The 19,389-nt window shown below is 38.2% G+C and overlaps 1 protein-coding gene across 1 annotated transcript; it reads left to right on the forward strand.

Moving 5' to 3' along the window:
- Positions 1-7,028: 7,028 nt before the first annotated feature.
- LOC145689241 (uncharacterized) lies at positions 7,029-8,396 on the forward strand. Its single transcript, XM_081763380.1, has one exon. The coding sequence runs from the start codon at positions 7,029-7,031 to the stop codon at positions 8,394-8,396; it is 1,368 nt and encodes a 455-aa protein (XP_081619506.1).
- The last annotated feature ends 10,993 nt before the right edge of the window (positions 8,397-19,389 follow it).

A 19,389-nucleotide genomic window follows, 5' to 3' on the forward strand; every position in this document is an offset into this window, starting at 1 on the left:
AGCAGTAATACATTCTTTTAGGACAATTTTCCCTCAGCTTCCATAAGCGGGTACAATTTTCACTTTAACAAGTGTCTTTGGTGTAAGACACAGGGTTTGGTCTTGGTTACAGATCACAAAAACAATGACTTCAGTTTCAAATGTTTGCGTCATTAGCTTTTCTTCCGTTAGAAATAGTCGACAGTGGTTGACTGTCTATTCAAGAAGACATCCCCCTAAGCTTGAGCAGTTCTATGACTATTTCATTGACCAGTTGCTAGAAAATTCTAGTCCCAATAAGTATGTGGAGCTGTCATGAAAAACGCCATAGAACAAAGAATCCCGCAGAGGATTGGGATAATAGATTAAACACTCTACTAAACAAGCAAAATCCTCATGTCATCGAATTAGTCCCTTTTCTCAAATTAGAAGCCAGGAGAAGTGACAATGCTTGCAGGGTAAAAGAAGAAAGTAGAATATATATGCAGCTTGAAAAAGAAGTTCTTGGGTAGTTTATATATATTCATATATATACAGATGGTGATCAGAAAAAATGGAAACGCCTGAACGAAATTGCAACTTACCAGATTAATATGGTGTCGGGTCACCTTTCGCCTTCAGAACAGCCTTGATGCAACGTGGGATGGGGGCATAGAGGTCGTGAATGGTAGCAAGTGGAATTTTACACCATTCCTCGTGCAGGGCATCGGCCAGTTCTGTGAGAGAGGATGGAGGTAGAAATCGTCGCCGGAGTCGTGTTTTCAAGACGGACCACAGATGTTCAATTATGTTGAGATCTGGGGATTGAGCGGGCCAGAGGAGGTGTTGAACTTCATCCCGATGTTCCTCAAACCACGCTGCAACAACGCTAGCTGTGTGAATGGGTGCATTATCATCCTGGAAGATGGCGTCATTGTCCGGGAACAACATCCGGACCATAGGATGCAAGTGGTCTCCTAAAATTGCGACATAATCATTGGCAGTGATTCGTCCGCTCAGTGTGACCACAGGACCCAATGAAAACCATGATATGGCGGCCCACAGCATCACCGAGCCGCCGCCATGTTTCACAGTTGGGCGGAGACACTGCAGATCATAAGCTTCTTTGGGCGTTCTCACGACATAAACACGGTCCGTGGTTGGGAATAGGGTGAAGGATGACTCATCCGACCATATCACACGTTTTCAGTCCTCAACGGTCCAAGTTGCATGGTCGTGGCACCATTTGCGGCGTGCGAAAGCGTTATGGTCCCTGATGAGCGGTTTGGCCCGTGCAACATGACACCGTAACTTCATGTCATGTAATTCGCGGCGGACTGTGATTGTCGAAACAGGGTGGAAGAGGTGCTGATTGAGTTCCTCCGTCACTTGCTCCGCAGTGGCACGACGGTTCTGCGTGACAATGCGCTTTAATACCCGGCGTGACAATGTGCTTTAGTACCCGGCGTGACCTGTCACTCATGATTTTCTTCCGCCCACTGTTCCGCTTCCCCGATGTGGTTTTCCCGTGTGTTATATAGGCCGTCATCACCTTCGACACTGTCCCACGCGACATACCTAACACAGTAGCCACTGCCGTCACATTTACTCCACATAACCGCGCATCAACAATTTGCCCTCTTTGAAAGTCTGAGAGGTCTCCCATTTTACACTACCTCCGTCTGCTGCAGCCTCTAGATACTACTGTTCCACTGCGCCTGACGTAGTATGGAGACCGACCTAACACACCACCACCAGCGGTCCGGCGCTGCGGGCGCCACGACACCACTGCCAACCCATACATCTGACGTGTTGCCAACTACAGGTGTTTCCATTTTATGATCACCATCTCTCTCTATATATATATAAGCTTTACTTATAGGTGGTGGTAACGAGGGTAAACGGCCTACTGCACATGGACCAAGAAGATTTGGCCAGGTCGGCAGGTCGGCAATTGCCGAGAGCCCCGGAGCTGTGGGGCCCCCAAGAACAAAACGATAAATTTTTGGTTGGTATTAAAAACGTTTACACACATTTAGATACTACTCCATCGCATTCAAGCATAGGATGTATGAAAATTACTTCAAAGCTGTAGGGCTATTCCTCGTTCGCACTAACTCATGTTTGCATTATGCATTAATATAAACTTACCTTACACACCACAAATTTGGTTGAAATTCTGAAAGAAAGCAAACCTGGTGGGCTGCTCAAATTTAGACCTAAAATATGAAACTTGTATAACTTAGTGGTACTCAGTAAAGAATAGCGACAGTGCAAGCATTGGAACGCACCGGGGCTCTCGCTCAACCCGTTTATTATTCCGTACTTAATATTTATATTGTTATTCGTTTCTTATGTGTGAGAAAGAAATATTGTGAAATTTTAGATTTATTAGCAATTTTGGTATCATTTTTTTCTGTTTTGGGAGCCCCCTTTGAATTGTCAAAATACAAGTGACGTTGGAAATTAAAAATATTTTCGCTGATTAGTATTGTGTTTAGCTAAATGGTTAGCGCACGTGCCTACGATGCTCATGGTCTCGAGTTCGATTCCCAATGGGAACACTCAAAAATTTCAGTGTTGACCAGCATCGTAAGGACAATTGGAGAGCTACCTGAATTAAGAGGTAACGGACTCCGGTCTAGAAAGCCGACATTAAGAACTTTGGGTGTCGTTGCACTGATTTCGCATCCTCGTGGCGATGGCAGCTTTCGAAAGCCAAGGTGGACAGATCAGATAAAAAAGAGAGAAGCAGAAATTGAGATCAGAAGATTAGTTATACGGCGTTTAATGGACATAGTGTTATTAACAGGAAGATAAGGAATTGTTTACAGAGGAGGGAGGGAAAGTCAGAAGGGGCGCATTCATTAGATTCTGTCAAAGACCATGGGAATTTCCTTGAACTGGTCATGTTAGTTGCAAATTATGATGTAATTTTGTAAAATCATGTTACACACTGTATCGAAGACACCAAAGCGCACAAACTGAAAATAAAGAAAAAAAGGGAAGTAAAAGGAAAGTCGACAAAAGGACAAACTGGACGAGGCTCTCTCTTGACATTTTTGTCAAAAAGATTCATCAAAAAGTTAATCAAGATAATAAATTTGGACGAAATATTATTTTGAAAGACCTTAAAGACAGTGTTGTTTATAACTTGGTGGTGGATAGTACACAAGGTATAGCTTTTATGGACACGTTGGCAGTCTGTGTCCACTACGTAGTCCAAGGAAAGGTATATGAAACACTTAAATTAAACAGTTGTTGATGATTCAAGTGAATTTGCTTTGTACGAATGTATAAAGTCAGAGCTAGTTGAATGTGGCATTAAACTTTCGAATATTATTGCGTGTTCTTTAGATTGGGGAGAGTGACATGAGGGCTGTTACAACGGTCTTCAAGCGCATTTCAAAAGGGAGAATCCGTATTTAATTTACATTGCATGGAACCAGTGTTTCTTCCAGACATGTTTTTTGGGGGGCACTGCCGACCCGGAGCTCTGAGAGTGACCCCCGGACGAGACCAAAATGATACGTTTATAATATTATAATAAATAAAATAGTACCAGCAATGCCCTCCGGAATACTATGTATGCCCCACAGAACGCTTTTTCTGAAAGAACGACTGCATGGAACACGTACTAAATTTGGCTATAGCTGATTCTACAGTAAATTTGCTCCAAGCAGAAAATTTATTTGGTTTAGTAGAGGAATCGTCTGTTTTCTTGAGTTCTTGTTACAAGAGAATGACTGTCTGGGAGAAAGATACTAAAAAGAAACAGTTCCAGCACTAAACTATACAGACTCCAAAAAATTGGTGCCACAAGATGGTGGAGTAAGCATACGGCACTTTCATCAATTATTGACGTACAGTTTTTGATAATTGATACCAACTCAGGAAAGTTGACCCATTTGTTGAATGTTTTAAATAAAATACTAGCTGAACCTGCGCTCTCTACACAGCGCATCATTCGCATATGAGCATTAATCTTTTAATTCCTTATAACATATGTACACTCATGTCCCAAATGAGAGTCGCATACCTATAACTGTCTTCTAATAAGAATATAATTTGATAATGATTTTGCAGGACACTTTTAATACTGATACCATGTGAATAATCGGGAAATGTATATTTGTGATAAATTTCATACGAAACGAATTATAAATACCAAAATTATAATGAGTAAAACAAAATGTTGCTAAATGGACAAGAAAGTTTTATTTTCGTTTTCTTGTTATTATTTACTGCTCTTTTGACATGAAATTTTCCACATGCATGTCTGCCGATTATACGCATACTAACATTATAAGAAATACCGGGCGAATTCGTTATCAAACTATATTCCTACAACAACATATTTATAGACATGCGACAATCATTTTGGACATGAGTGTACATGTCCCTTTACAGACACAAGTGAAAGACGTCTTGATTTTTTAAAAATCGGCAAGGGGTATCATAAAGGGGGGATTTCTCGATTATTTTTTCTCAATATCTCGCACCGTTTGCAAGATTTGAGCCTACTTCCGGTTGGAGTTTCTAATTCATATATGACCAGTGTTTTCTTTCTTCTTGCATGCAGTAGGTAATAAGCAAATACATTACATATACAATTAATTATAATGTCAGTTATATATGGTGTTCATTGGACAAAACACTCAAAAAGTAAAGATTTATCTTATACTCGAGAAATGGTTATCCTTCCTTTTTCACTATTATTTGGCCATGAGACAAACGCCTGAGACATATACAACCCCGGTATACAACAATGTGGTGTTGGAATGTATGATGCATAGGGTATGATGCTTTAGTTTGTTTAGTTATTTTTTTTTTAAATTTCAACGCTTCCAGTGTACCCTAAAAAAATGTAATACAGAAATAATGGCCATGTTTTTCTTAAATATTCAATTAGAACTGGACAATCTACGCAAAATTTCCAATCGATGAGTGAAAACGGCATCTTTCTAGAGCCTGTAGTTTCCGAGATCTCGTTGTCGAAAGGATTGACCACAAATATATAAACGTTCTCAACATATAGTTTAAAAGAACTCGGAAGATGGAAGCACAATTCACATGCATTGATTTTAGAGAAAGCTTATAAAAATACAAAGGCTTTGAACAATAATTTTATATCATAAACTTTATGAAAAAGATATAGTTAACTAATTTAGATTATTTACAGTACAAATACTTAAAATGTTTGTCTCTGTTAAACGTGAAATCTCACATAACCGTAAATGAAAGACTTGAAAGCTAAAGTAATAGGTTGGAGCTTAGGCACTCATAATCCATTATACTTTCCCAGAGCTGTGCTCTGAAGCGTTACTCATTGTATGGTGACGATTTTTGGAAAAACCTTCCTTTTCCTCATCCTGGGCCTCATCTTCTGTCTCTTTCTCACGAACCATCTGTCAGACTTATCTAGCCAAGGGCAGCCGGATCCACAGATCGAGCCAGGGGAGTTGCCCCACCTGGACAATTATCCAAACGGATTGTCTCACCTTGCTCATCGCATTCATCTCTCACATCACGCATCACTGCATCCTTATCAAGGCTCACGGCTCTCTATTATGGCTGATCCTGCAAGTACTACTGGATCTTCGGTGGATGGACGCCATCATGGCCTTCCTCCTGTGTTTGCCATTCCCTCTGCTTCGGCTGCGAAAGTGACCAAGCGGAAGGATATGAGCAACAGACAGCGTACGCAGTCAGGCAGTTCTACTGCCTCCACAAATTCTAACGTATCCACGAGATCCAGATCTCCACGCGGTCAACAACACTATGCTGACTCTGTTAAGCAGCCTCGTCAGCCGGCGAAAAAACAACATCGTGAAAATGTTTCAGATACTTCAGACATGGAAGCCAAGCCAACAGTCATCAATGACTCGTCTTATCTTTCATCTTCCTCATGAAGTGTTCCGGTACTTCATTCTTTTCTCCTTCAAAATTTTGATACCAAATATAGTAACAAGAAGTTCATAACTATTCAGCTACGAAAATATCTGCCGAATGCCCCTCTGTCTCAAGTCATCAAAACACGCAACGGCATGATACTCAAATCACCGGATCCTAACTTCGCGATCTTAGTTCGGAATAAAGCATCTTTTGAAATATTTGGGAAACAAGCTACCCTTACATCCCTTAACTCTGTCAAACGGAAACAAGCGTCTCCACTGAGACGGCCTCCACTTCTTTCTCTTGTAATTCGTGGGGTTGACCCGACATATACCGATGAGGAGGTTCAAGAAGAGCTCCAGTTCGAAGGGCATACTATTCATAAAGCTGTCCGCATAAACAACAATGCTGGTGCCACCTATATGGTGCGTATACTCACGCCCTCTCAAGACACAATCAACAATTTGTTATCTAAAGGAGCATATATTTATAAACGTAGACACCGTGTTGAGCCTTCCCGGTCGTCCTCACCTTTACCGCTACGCTGTGAAAAATGCCAACAATTCACATTATACAACAGCCTGTAAAAATCCTACCGTTTGCGGCTTTTGTTCTGGACCTCATCAAACTCGTGCTTGCACCAACATGACTCAGCCCCCGAAATGCCCTACTTGCACCGAACCCCATCCAGCTTATAGTTATAAGTGTAAAGGCAAACCTTCCGCTCAAGAAACACATCCCGAACTTGTTCCTCTGAGAACCGCTGAATCATCCACTTCCACTGATCACTCCGTTGACGATCCCGTCACAGTCAGTAAGTTATTAGAATTCCTTTCTCTTACTTTGCAAAATATTCACCCTTTTCACCGCCAGCATATCTTACAACAAATTATTGCCGCAGCAACATCTACGTTTCATGTATCATTATGCGCAACCTACTCTAATAACTATGTTCATTTTCACAGTACTCGCCTCGAAACATCAGTATAATTGTACCCAATATGGATATAAATTTTTTGTTTCTCAACATCCGATCTCTTCCTAAACACAAAGCCGTTTTCGAAACAATCTTACTAGAAGAACAAGTCACAGTTTTCCTCCTGAATGAAACGTTTCTCAAACCCACTTCATCTTGCTCCCTATCACGTTACACATTACTTCGCCACGATAGCCCTATGCCAGCCCTCAGAGCCAATGGTGGAGCTGCAATAGGTTTCCGTCACACCATTCCGTTCCGCTCTCACAACTGTCCCTTCTTACATCTCCCTGAATATCTCATCACCACATTGTATTTCCGTAATATTGTCATCACTCTTGCCACTATCTATGTGCGCCCCGGCCTTCCTATACCTCATGCGTTCTTCTCATACATCTCAAATACGTACAAACACTTCATTATTTTGGCCGATGTCGACTTTCATAGCCGTTCAAATGCCGATCAATCATCTTTTACTGACTACATCACAGTTCATACCACAGGTAGTCTTCTCAATCTTCCTCGCTGTACTCGCCCTATCAGCAACACCACTCCCGATATAGCAATAGACTCAAATACCATCATTAATCGCTGCACTATTGATGTTTTAGACTTAATGGGAAGTGATCATGCACCCATCAAGCTAATCTATCATTCAGGTCTGGCTTCTGTCAAATCCACACTTTCACCACGTATATCACTCCGTTACGATAAAGCCAACTGGCCACAATATCGTAAGTATCTCGAAAACACTTTGGCTGATTCCGAAGCCCCTACTACCCCAGAAGAACTTTCACACCAGGTCAATCTCATAACCACTTCCATTCAAGAGGCATCTGCACTTTATATTCCTCAATCCGAATCAATCCCACACCGTCCAAAACTACCACCACAATATCTAGCATTAGTCCGTCGATCACGCCAATCTTACCGCGAATTTCTTCACACCAGAAATCCAGAAGCTCCAAGACTTCATCATCAACTTCAACGAACGGTCCGCAACTATATTTCCGCTTACAAATTACGCCAATGGGTTAAAACTTGTAATCAACTCTCCGATACAACTCACCCTACTCGCTACTGGAAACGCTTCAATGCTCTTTGTGGCAAACACTCTAAGACTCCATATCCGATTCTCTTACACGATACACCATTACATTCCGACAGCGAGAAGGCAAATGCATTTGCTGACTATCTCCAAACTATATTCACACCCTCAGAGTCCGACAACATTCCTCATCCAGTCGATCAAGTCGATCTTAACCGTCCTTCACTTCAACCTCATATCTCTCATACAGTCCCCAACCATGCTCTTACCAATCCCATCACAATCTCAGAAATCACCAGTGTCATTCAGCGCAAACGCAACACCTCACCAGGTTTTGATTCGATCACCTATCGGCATATTAAAGAAAGCCCCGATATATTACTCACCCTTCTGGCACTCATACTTTTATCTTACGCACAGGGTTTTTTCCAACGTACTGGAAAGTATCGAAGACACTCATGTTTCCTAAACCTGGTAAACCGCAGTCAGATGTTTCTTGATATCGACCTATCCAGTTGACATCCACACTGAGCAAAATATTTGGGCGCATTCTGGTGAAACGCCTCCATCCATATTTACAAGACCGCCAACTTCTTCCGACTCATCAAGCAGGTTTCCGTCCCTCATTCTCCATTAATGATCAGCTCCTTCGACTAACCACGCTCATAACCAACCATTACAACTCCATTCAACCCTCGTGTCTCGTCCTTTTCGACCTTGAGAAAGCCTTTGACAAGGTTTGGCATCTGGCGCTAATTTATAAGCTCATTAAATTTCAGTTTCCGATACATTCGCCTCATTTATCATTTTCTTGTGTGTCGTATATCTTATATTTCCATTAACGAACAACTCTCATATCCCATTTTTCCCATGTGCGGTATTCCTCAACGTTCCGCCCTTTCCCCGCTATTATATATCCTTTTTGTTGCAGACCTTCCACATCTTCCTCCTGACGTCCATCTGTTTCAGTACGCTGATGATACAGCTTTTCTCGCACTTGGCAAAACTATACACAACATCAATCATTCATTACAAATAGCCATCAATCGCTTAACGCACTGGTGTTCTAAGTGGAAACTTAAGATTAATGCCACCAAAACCCAAGCTATTGTTTTCATACTGCCCCGTAAACGTACCAAGGTCCACCGAAATCCATCTCTTTTGTCACTCATTGTCCATAATGCAGCAATCGTTCCCACCCGAACTGTTACATATTTAGGCATACTACTCGATCATCATTTAATGTGGAAACCGCATCTCAACCGTGTGAAAACTAAAGCTTACAACCGCCTCAACCTCTTGAAACGGGTAACTGGCACAACCTGGGGTCTCTCTTCACACATAGTTCTCAACACATACAAGGCTTTCCTCCGCCCAGTTCTTACTTACGGTTTTCCAGCTTGGATTTTCGCTCCTTACTCACATTATCAGAAATTAGCCATTCTTGAGAGACATGCTTTCCGCATCGCCTTCAGCATTTCTCTCCCGAGTCCAACTCGAGACCTCTATTCTTTAATATCATTTCCTACTCTTACCTCCCATCTCGAAACCCTCCGCTTAAAATTCATTACTCAACGCTACACACATCACCATCCTCTATTGTTTGAAACTATGCATCGTCTTGCACTCCACTCATCTCCTGCACGGTACTATCATACTCCACTTAACCTTCTCTTTATTTTATATTGCTACACAGTCCCTCCCAACCATCTCGATCTACAGATTCTTCACGATTATCGTTTGCATATTCATCTACCGCATATCTTTCCATCATATGCACAGTAATTCCATTTCACTAACAGGGTTCATCACGTCTCCATTGGCCTAGAACAGCCCCTAGGCAGAAGATAACCGCATTCGTCTTTCTAACACTTCTTGTGTTGTGTTGTGGCGTCAAGTGCACTTCATCTCATCTCTCATTTTCATCATGACTTCTACATGTCGCTTATCAATACCTTCACTTTCTATTTTGTTGTCTGATTTCTCACGCTTGCCCTATTATGTGTTCTTCACCTTTCTTGCTATATTATATGTTGTAATATGTATCCTATATTTCGTATATTATATATGTAGTATCTTGTTCTCACGTATAACCCTGATTTATGTTCCAATTCGCCTACAAGTATGTTTATGATCGCAAAGATCATAATGTCCTTCCAATAACATGTTAAATAATAAAGAATATAATAATAAATAATAGCCCATAGCCCAACCACAACTACGTCAACTGCTACTATGCCATACCACTACTATGTCAACTGCTCAGTGAAGAAGAAATGTTCTAGATGCATAGCATGTACCTTTAACATTGTACCTTTTCCCATAATGGTCCTCTCAACTTCCTTTCCTAAAAGAGGGTGTAGCCCTCTCAAAGGATGTAGCCTTCGGCTAGCTGTAAATAAAAAAAAGCTCATAATTGCCCAATTAATCTACATTGCAAGTTCTGTCTAATAAATGTAGAATACCTTTCCCAACGTTATGATTATGGTCGCAAAGATCATAATATCCTGGTTTCAGATAAATAAAAATAATAAAGGATCCCTAAAGAATATCACTTAGCCCAACCATTGTTCCTATGAACCTAAACTATCGTATCACATCCTATACCTAAAAGAGAGTGTAGCCCTCTAAAAGGATGCTAGCCTTAAAAAAAAGAACTCATAATTGCTATTGTAGCATTTTAATAGATAGAAGATTGATGATTGAATGGAAGTTTGGATTGCAAATCAACGTTCGCGGCCATAAATATGATAAAGCAATAGTCCAAATTATAATATGTTCTCATGCCTTTTGTCATGCTCGATATTTTTCTGATCACAACTCCCGTTTCAAAATACTTAAAGAAATGGATTCCTATACAGCTTGGAAATTGGTGCAAACTTTGTTACAACAAATCACTGCTAAAATTAGTTCAGAGCACTTTGAATTTCTCACTTGACAAATCAAAATAGTGTGCAATTGCCATGGATAGTATTTTAGAGGATGTGGATGATGTAGGTAGAAATTTCATTGGACTTTGATGAAAAGAGAATTTCGAAGAAAAATGCCTAGTAAAAGGAAAAGATGAGTTTCAGAAGTTACTCCAGTTCAGAAATTTAAACAAATCTATTTCCGTATTATCGATTGTGCTACTTCAAGTATTGAAAAAAGATTTAATCCAAACAGATATTTTGAAAGATTGTTCATGGCTCCATAAAAAAATAATCCCTGAAATAGCAGACATTGACGAATTTCCAACAGAAATCTTACGCACCATTTGTCACCTAACCTTAGTTGATCTTATACTCAGTGGAATCAACGTGATGAAATTGATGTGAATAACTTAAATGAAGACGAATGATGGTTCAGTCAGAAGGCGAAGAGAACTATGTCAACTGCTCAGTGAAGAAGAAATGTTCTAGATGCATAGCATGTACCTTTAACATTGTTTTCGTGCTGTCACAATCTGGAATTTGTACAAATCTATATACAGCTTACAAGTTTATATTAACTCTGCTTTGTACGCAGCTAACCTGTGGAAGGACCTTTCCAAAACTTAAAATTGTTAAGAATAGATTAGAATAGAATTTCTACACTAAACCAAGATTTAATGTCTAAGCTACTTTTTATAAATGTAGAACGAGACTTGTTCGTAAATTCAGTGGTGCCCCCCCTCATGTCCATGACGCATCCCCCTCAATTGTCTATCCGTAGGTGTTCTTCCATGAAAAAAATATCTTTTCGATTAATTTTTACACCCCCTCAAACATATTTATATAGATTTTTACCCCCCCAAATATTTTAATGACGCAGTTTGCGTCATAGCCCCCCTTTGTGGGCACCCCTGGTAAATTTAGATAAAAATTTGATTATAGATGAATCAGCAATAACGAGTGAGAAACTTAGGAAAAAGTTATTAGTTTAATGAAGCATTTAGACAGTAGGCCTATAGACCTGATCTAGGTAGAAAGAGACTTCTTTTCTCTGTTAGTAAATGTTGTATTCATAATATGCCAATATTCATCATCATCAACAGAATACAGTATTAGATATTCAAACATAATTTTACAGATTGATAGTTTGAAATTTTCTTTTTATGAGTGAATCTAAGTACAATACGTACACAATTTGTATATATTTCTTTGGTTTTATAGGATTTTTTATGTAGATTTTTATACGCCTATGCAAAATCACTATTTTGAAGTTCGAAGTAACCTACGTATTGTAAGTTTCATGTAATAAAGTATGAAAAGTATAAAGTATTCCTGCTAGTATTTATTGGTTACTTACCTTATATCATTGATCAAGGTATTGAAAATTTGTTTTTAAAGAATATTAGAAAAATAAACACACTGCTGAACAAGACTGCACTTATTTAATATAAAAACACATTAATATAAAAACAAAACTTGGCTAGAAGATCGAAACGTCACGTGTTAATGTGTTTTTATATTAAATAAGTGCAGTCTTGTTCAGCAGTGTGTTTATTTTTCTGATTTTATTCGCAAGACGTTGACTATGATTGTGTGTCAGTAAAGAATATTATGGTAGAATTTATGTAATTAGAACACGTAAGCATACTGTAGAGGTTTGCTATTAAAATAAAGCTCCTATAAAACAATGCAGTAGGTAACTTAACTTAAATGGGCCAATAATAATATAATTTAGTAACATACACAAGTGGACATTTTTTTAAAGGGGCACCTCTAGCTTCCTGCAGCCGAGGACCCCCAGAGATGCCAGGCCGCTCCTGATCCAGATATTGGTTCGACGAAGACTCTTTATAAAAGCCGACCTGCGTGTGTATCCTTTTGATGTGATTTGTGAATTCATATCACACTCATTTCGGGGATACATTGGTCAAATTTGATTTCAACGTGAAGAGTTGAGTCGAAAAAAAAAAAATTACAACAGTATGGAAAGCATGTATGCATCTTTTCGTATTTCCTTGAGCATGCAATTCCATATCATCCTCTGCTCAAACTGTTAAAAATGCACAGAAACAGTGTCAATTATTATACATGTACGGAAGTGGGAAAACTCTTCAGTATCAAAATATGTCATGTTACTGCCCATGACACTTTTACACATCTGGGAAGGATTTTGACATGTACGCATCTGGGAAGTAATTAAAACTGTATGGCGTAAATGAAATCTTTCAGTAAGATCCAACGATTATGTCCTTTAGGCTAAGGGAGACGATGGTTAAAGGAAGTGAATGATGATGGAATTGGTGGAATGAGAGTATGGGAAGAAACGGGAGTTCCCGAGAACATCCATGGACATGATGTTTCCCACCACATACTTACTTGTCCGGGGATCGAACCAGGAATCCCAAGCACGAGAGGTAAGCGCTGTACCACTGAGCCACCTGGAGTGTGAAAAATACGAGCCTCGTATACGTTTCCCGATGCTATAGGAGTAGTGGACTGCACACAACACTCTTATCAAGAAACCAGCTGAGTTTCCTTGTTAGTACTGTACAACATTTGTTGCAGAATAATTGAAGTGGGAACAGGTGGAGAAACAGCGCAGTGCCTAGAATGCCAAAACCTATCTTGCTGCGCTGTCCATGACAAATAAATACAATAAATATTAAAAATAAATATAATAAATAAATACATGATGATGAAGGGAGGAACCATTTGTTGTTCTTTATCAATTCATAGTAGACACTATGTTAGGATTATTGGTACGCCGTCCACTTCCGATTTCAACATGTGCGCTCTAGTACTCTCTCTGTGAGATTATGTGTAACTTCTTATAAGGAAGAAAATTACACTTGATCATATTTTCTATCTCATATAATTTTGAAGCTGCTCAAAGTTTTTCTGCTTATTTTAAAACTTTGACTCATTTCTTTAACTTCTTCTAGATGTTTTCAGGAAATCGAGATAGCTATTTTTTTTCCAAAACCCCGGTAACCTCTAACACCGTTGCATGAGTTAACACTTCTGTTTTATTTCCCAATCATAAATGCAAGTGTTCCCGTTTTTTTATGTTATCCAATGTAAATTGCTCTTCAAAATTTAAACAGGGTTGCTGCTGTATAGTGCTAAGAAGTTGGTCGTCAGTCATCACTGTTTTATACTACTGGAATATTCAAACAAAAGTACCGTAGTTTAATCCATCTACTGCAATATAAAAACAAAAATCGTGCTTTGTGCTAGACAAATAACGCTACTGACTTTAATTTTACTGACATGATTTTAGTCTTTGCACATATGTGAATTCCTGATTTAGAGAAGGAAAGGATATAAACATCCTCGCCTTCATACGCCATTTCTGTATGAAATTTCATCAAAGCCAAGTTTACATAAGATGAACTGCATGTCACAGTCAGGACAATCTCACTCGCTATTCGTTCTTTTTATGCATACGAACAGAGACGCAACTAGGCTAGTTGTCGCCCGGGGCAAGAACTCACCTTAGCGCTTCCCCCTCCCATGACCAACCGAACCAAAATACTCTCTGACCACACCTGATATTGTATTGGCATCATACAGTAATTATCCTATTCCATTTTTCTTGAAGTGGTAAAGGTTATATCCAAATTGCAGTACATAATTTAATTTTTAGTACAAAATCGGAGAGTAGCATGCTTGATATATCCTTATAGTCTTAACTGCAAATTACAATGTTTTTTCGAATTATATCGGGATGTGAATATGTGTAGAATGAATCAACAGTCTGTTGCTTTAGAATATAATATTTAATTATGACAAACAGTCAAGCTCTTGTCTCGAATATTATACTCGGACTTTTCCCAGATCTCTTAAATCGATGTAAGTTAAATAAAAACACAAAAAACTGAAACTAAAATTTAACTTTGCGGACTCTTTTGGCTGCACGGGTTTTTACAACGTCCACAAAAGACAGCTTTGAAACTAATTATGCTCTTTGGATATGATCCTAAGGTTGGTGAGTCGTTGTTGTCCTGTTAAGTTTCTGAGTTAATTACATGTGATCATTCTGTCTGACATATATCTGACAATCATAAATACTAATAGTCTCCTTATCTTTCCTGAAGATTTGTTCTCGTTAGAAACCATAATTTATAAAAGCGAAACGACAAATCGTAATGCTCACAAAATAATCTCCAGCATCCACTACACACCTATGCCGATTTCCATGAGTAATGGCTTCATTAGTATAATGTATGGTTGACCTTTTCTTTTATTTGGTTACAGATTTTTAATTTAACCATTTCCAAGATGACATTCACCAAGGAGATCTACTAGATGCGGTCAGGACTGGCAGTCAAATGGATAAAGATATTCAAAGATACAAACTTAAGATCAAACATTCAAGTGAAAATTAATAAAATGCTAAATGATATTCAATGATCACAGCTTTATTATATCTGGAACTTATGAAAATTTCCAATAACACTAATTTTAACAATATGTGGTTTTCAATAGACATAATTCCTGATTTAAAAAGATACAGATTGTGAACAGTTTACAAAAAATATTTCGGCTGTTTTATAGAAATTGACAAGTTAACAATAATATTAACATATATAAAGAAAATAATAAATATATCAAATTGATAATGGAACGGGTAGTATAGTGGGATTATAGTGTATTACCTGTCAAATGAAGACAATTATTTGAATGATTTATGACATTTTATTTAGATGTGAAAGATAGTAGAATAAAAGAGGTTGAATAAAAATAATAAGAATGCATAATGTAATTAATATTTAGAATCACGAAAAGAAAGAAGCATACAATCTATCTATTAAAATGCTACAATAGCAATTAAAAGCGCTTTTTTTTAGTTAGCTAGCTATGGTGTAGCAAGCACCCATTGCAAGGGCTACACCCTCTATTTGGGAAAGAGATTTACCATTATACTGGCGAAAAAAATGAATTTCTGTTGGGCAAAGAGACATTAATTAACTTTATTAAACATCCATAAGTTTTATTTATTTATTTATTGTTATACGTGAGGAGGTCCTGTTAGTAACAAGCGGGTTTACTGTGCATGATATGAAGGTGAGATATGGGCCGGTACGTCTGATGTGCTGAGGATACTGATGATGTTATAGTCCGGATGATTTGGAGGTACGGTATATTTATATAATGCGAAAAGCAGTGAGAGAGGTGTAGATGTGTGGTGATGGCTGTGAGTGTAGGGAGCGTCGCTGTAAACGGTTTCAAAAAATAAAGCGTGTTCGCTGTCATAGCGTTGAGTTATATATTTAATACGAAGAGCTTCAATATGATAAAGAAGGTGAGGAAATGTGATGCGGTCGTACAATTCACGGGTTGGACTTGGTAATTTAATGCGGTAGGTTAGGCGGAGAGCATGTCGTTCCATTATTAACAGCTTTTCGTAATGTTTTGCGCTTGCTGATATCCATGAGGTAAAACCATATGTAAGAACGGGACGGAGGAAGACCTTGTAGGTGTTGATGAGCGTAGAAGAATGGAGACCCCACGTTGTACCTATGAGACATTTAAGTAAATTTAATCTATTTTTGGCTTTGCTTACAACGGTAGATTAAAAACGCCTGAGCTCCAACCTATAACTTTAGCTTTCAAATCTTTCATTTACGGTTATGTGTGATTTCACGTTTAACAGAGACAAACATTTTTAGTATTTGTACTTTAAATAGTCTAAATTAGTTAACTATATCTTTTTCACAAAGTTCATGATATAAAATTATTGTTCAAAGCCTTTGTATTTTTATAAGCCTTCTCTAAAATCAATGCATGTGAGTTGTGCTTCCATCTTCCGAGTTCTTTTAAACTGTGTTTATATATTTGTGGCCAATCCTTTCGACAATGAGATCTCGGAAACTACAGGCTCTAGAAAGATGCCGTTTTCACTGATCGATTGCAAGTTTTGCGTAGATTGTCCAGTTCTAATTGAATATTTAAAAAGCATGGCCATTACTTCTTTATTACATTTTTAACGGTACACTGGAAGCGTTGAAATTAAAAAAAAACTAAAGCATCATATCCTATGCATCATACATTCCAACACCACATTGTTGTATATTGGGGTTGTATATATCTCAGGCGTTTGTTTCATGGCCAAATAATAATGAAAAAAGATAACCATTTCTCGAGTATAAGATAATTTTTTTTTGTTGTTGAGTGTTTTGCCCAATGAACACCATATATAACTGACATTATAATTAATTGTATATATAATGTATTTGCTTATTACATACTGCATGCAAGAAGAAAGAAAACACTGGTCATACATGAATTAGAAACTCCAACCGGAAGTAGGCTCAAATCTTGCAAACGAGAAAAAATAATCGAAAAATCTTCCCTTTATGATACCCCCTTCCGATTTTTTTTTTTTTATCAAGACGTCTTTCACTTATGTCTGTAAAGGGACATGTACATATGTTGTGAGGAATGAGAAGGAGATTTATGCTCATATGCGAATGATGCGCTGTGTAGAGAGCGCAGGTTCAGCTAGTTATAAAACGTGTAAATTGTCAATAGATAATTTTAATTTGTTAAACAATACCATACATAAGTTATATATATTTTTGAGTTTATACTTAATGTTTTGACGACAGCTACTCAGATACTTCTTGTTAAAGCTTTGAGCGGAACGAAGTGAATTTGAAATGGTGGAGGCTGAATGAATGATGGCTTGGTTTATCCAACCTGTTTTTTATACTTGTAAATGATTTTGTTTGTTACAACTAGTGAGCACTATATTTTTTAATATTAGTATACCACAATAATGGAACGGGTAGTATAGTGGAATTATAGTTATAGTGTATTGCCTGTTACATGGAAACGATTATTTGAATGATTTATGACATTTTATTTAGATGCGACAGATAATAGAATAAAAGAAATTGAATAAAAATAATGATGCATAATGTAATTAATTAATACTCAGATTAAAAAAACAATTATAGGTTAAATACACAAATAAAACACGAAAAATAAAAAGCATACAATTATTATAAAACGTGTAAATTGCCAATAGATAATTTTAATTTGTTATACAATACCATACAAAAATTACCGTCATTTCCCATAAATATAGTCCAGGCATCCAACTATGGTCCAAGACAACTCTCATGACGTCATTAGCAATAGCTAGTACGGTTTCCTGCCGGGAGTTAAGCTAGGCATCGGAAAGAACTTCCAATAGATGGTGCAATAGGGCAACATAGTTGGTTTGAACGCGCGGGTTTTATTTGCGCGGGAGACGTGATGTGATGAAAATAACAATAACTGCCTCGTGCACAAAAGTCTGGAAAGTAAGCTTCGGTGGATAAAATTGATAAGTATGATACGCATGAAAGTTGTTATTTTAAGAACAGTCTTATGTCTACAGTAAAACTAGATATAAACTACTGAAGGAAATTATATTGTTTCTGTGTAGTAGGCTAGTAAACAAAAGTCTTCAACTTGAATCCCAACAATGTACCACAATTTTCGTGGACCATAGTTGGGAATTCTAGTCTGTGAAATGTGTTAGCGTGTTATTACAATGTGGACCATAGATGTATCCCATTTGGTTTGCACCTTTATTTCTTAGTTCAACCCTATGTCTATTTCATTGACTACAGGCAGTGGCGGATCCAGGCTGGGGCCCTGGGTTCCGGTCTATCAGTTTTATTGAAAATTACTAAATTATTAAATGCCAAGAAGCAATTGATTGCTTATTTTACTGGTGAAGGACGGGAACAAGGAACCCTTCCGAAAGCTATTTTTCCGAACCTCTTGCGTAAGCTGATGGAAACGCTTCATGATCGAGGAGCAGTTAACCTACAGTCTGGGTTTCGCAAAACTGGAATATATCCACTGAACAGGAACGAAGTGTTAGATAGATTGCCATCATCTGATCCTGAAAGGAACAAAACTTCCTCTCTTCTATCAACCGTTTTCTTACAACATTTAGAGAAAATGCGTTATGGAAACGACACCAGTACCAGTGCTAATAATGATGATACCAATGCGTTAGGGTTCAAAAAATGTACCGGTACTACCCGGAAGAGAAAACTACATGTTGAACCTGGTAGAAGCATTTCAATAGATGAGTTTCAAGGTTTGGGAAATGTTGCAGCAGAACAGCCTTCCACAAGTGGATCTCAAGCATCAAAACGGAAGCTTCCTAAAAGTAAGATGAAAGTGAAGCGCAGACGAGTTTCAAAAGAATTTGAATCTTCAGATAGTGAAGATGACGAGTCGGAATTCTCACGTTAACTCTTTCAGATTCAGATACAGATACAAATGTATCTATGTTACATGAAGACGAAGACGATTTCTCTACCAACATCTTTAGCCATGAAAATTCCAGTTGCAATGGCGTTGACTTGCAAGAGGGTGTGTATGTTATTGTGTCTTATGACAGTAGGCTATGGCCAGGCATTGTAAAGGAAACAAGAGAGACAGGGGCTGTTGTTTCTTGTATGCAAAAAGCTGGCTCGTACTGGATATGGCCACAACAAGTAGATAGGTTATGTTATCCACTAAGTGATATAATCATTAACATTATTCCACCTCAGCAAATTTCTTCTTCCCAAGGACTTTTCAAAGTGAAAAAA

The sequence above is a fragment of the Thermobia domestica genome, chromosome 7 (assembly GCF_964235325.1).
Source record: "Thermobia domestica chromosome 7, izTheDome1.hap1.1, whole genome shotgun sequence".
Taxonomy (NCBI): domain Eukaryota; kingdom Metazoa; phylum Arthropoda; class Insecta; order Zygentoma; family Lepismatidae; genus Thermobia; species Thermobia domestica.

Bases quoted from the DNA above. Each gene is read 5' to 3' on its own strand.
- LOC145689241 (XM_081763380.1), top strand. From the start codon at position 7,029: ATGCCAGCCCTCAGAGCCAATGGTGGAGCTGCAATAGGTTTCCGTCAC.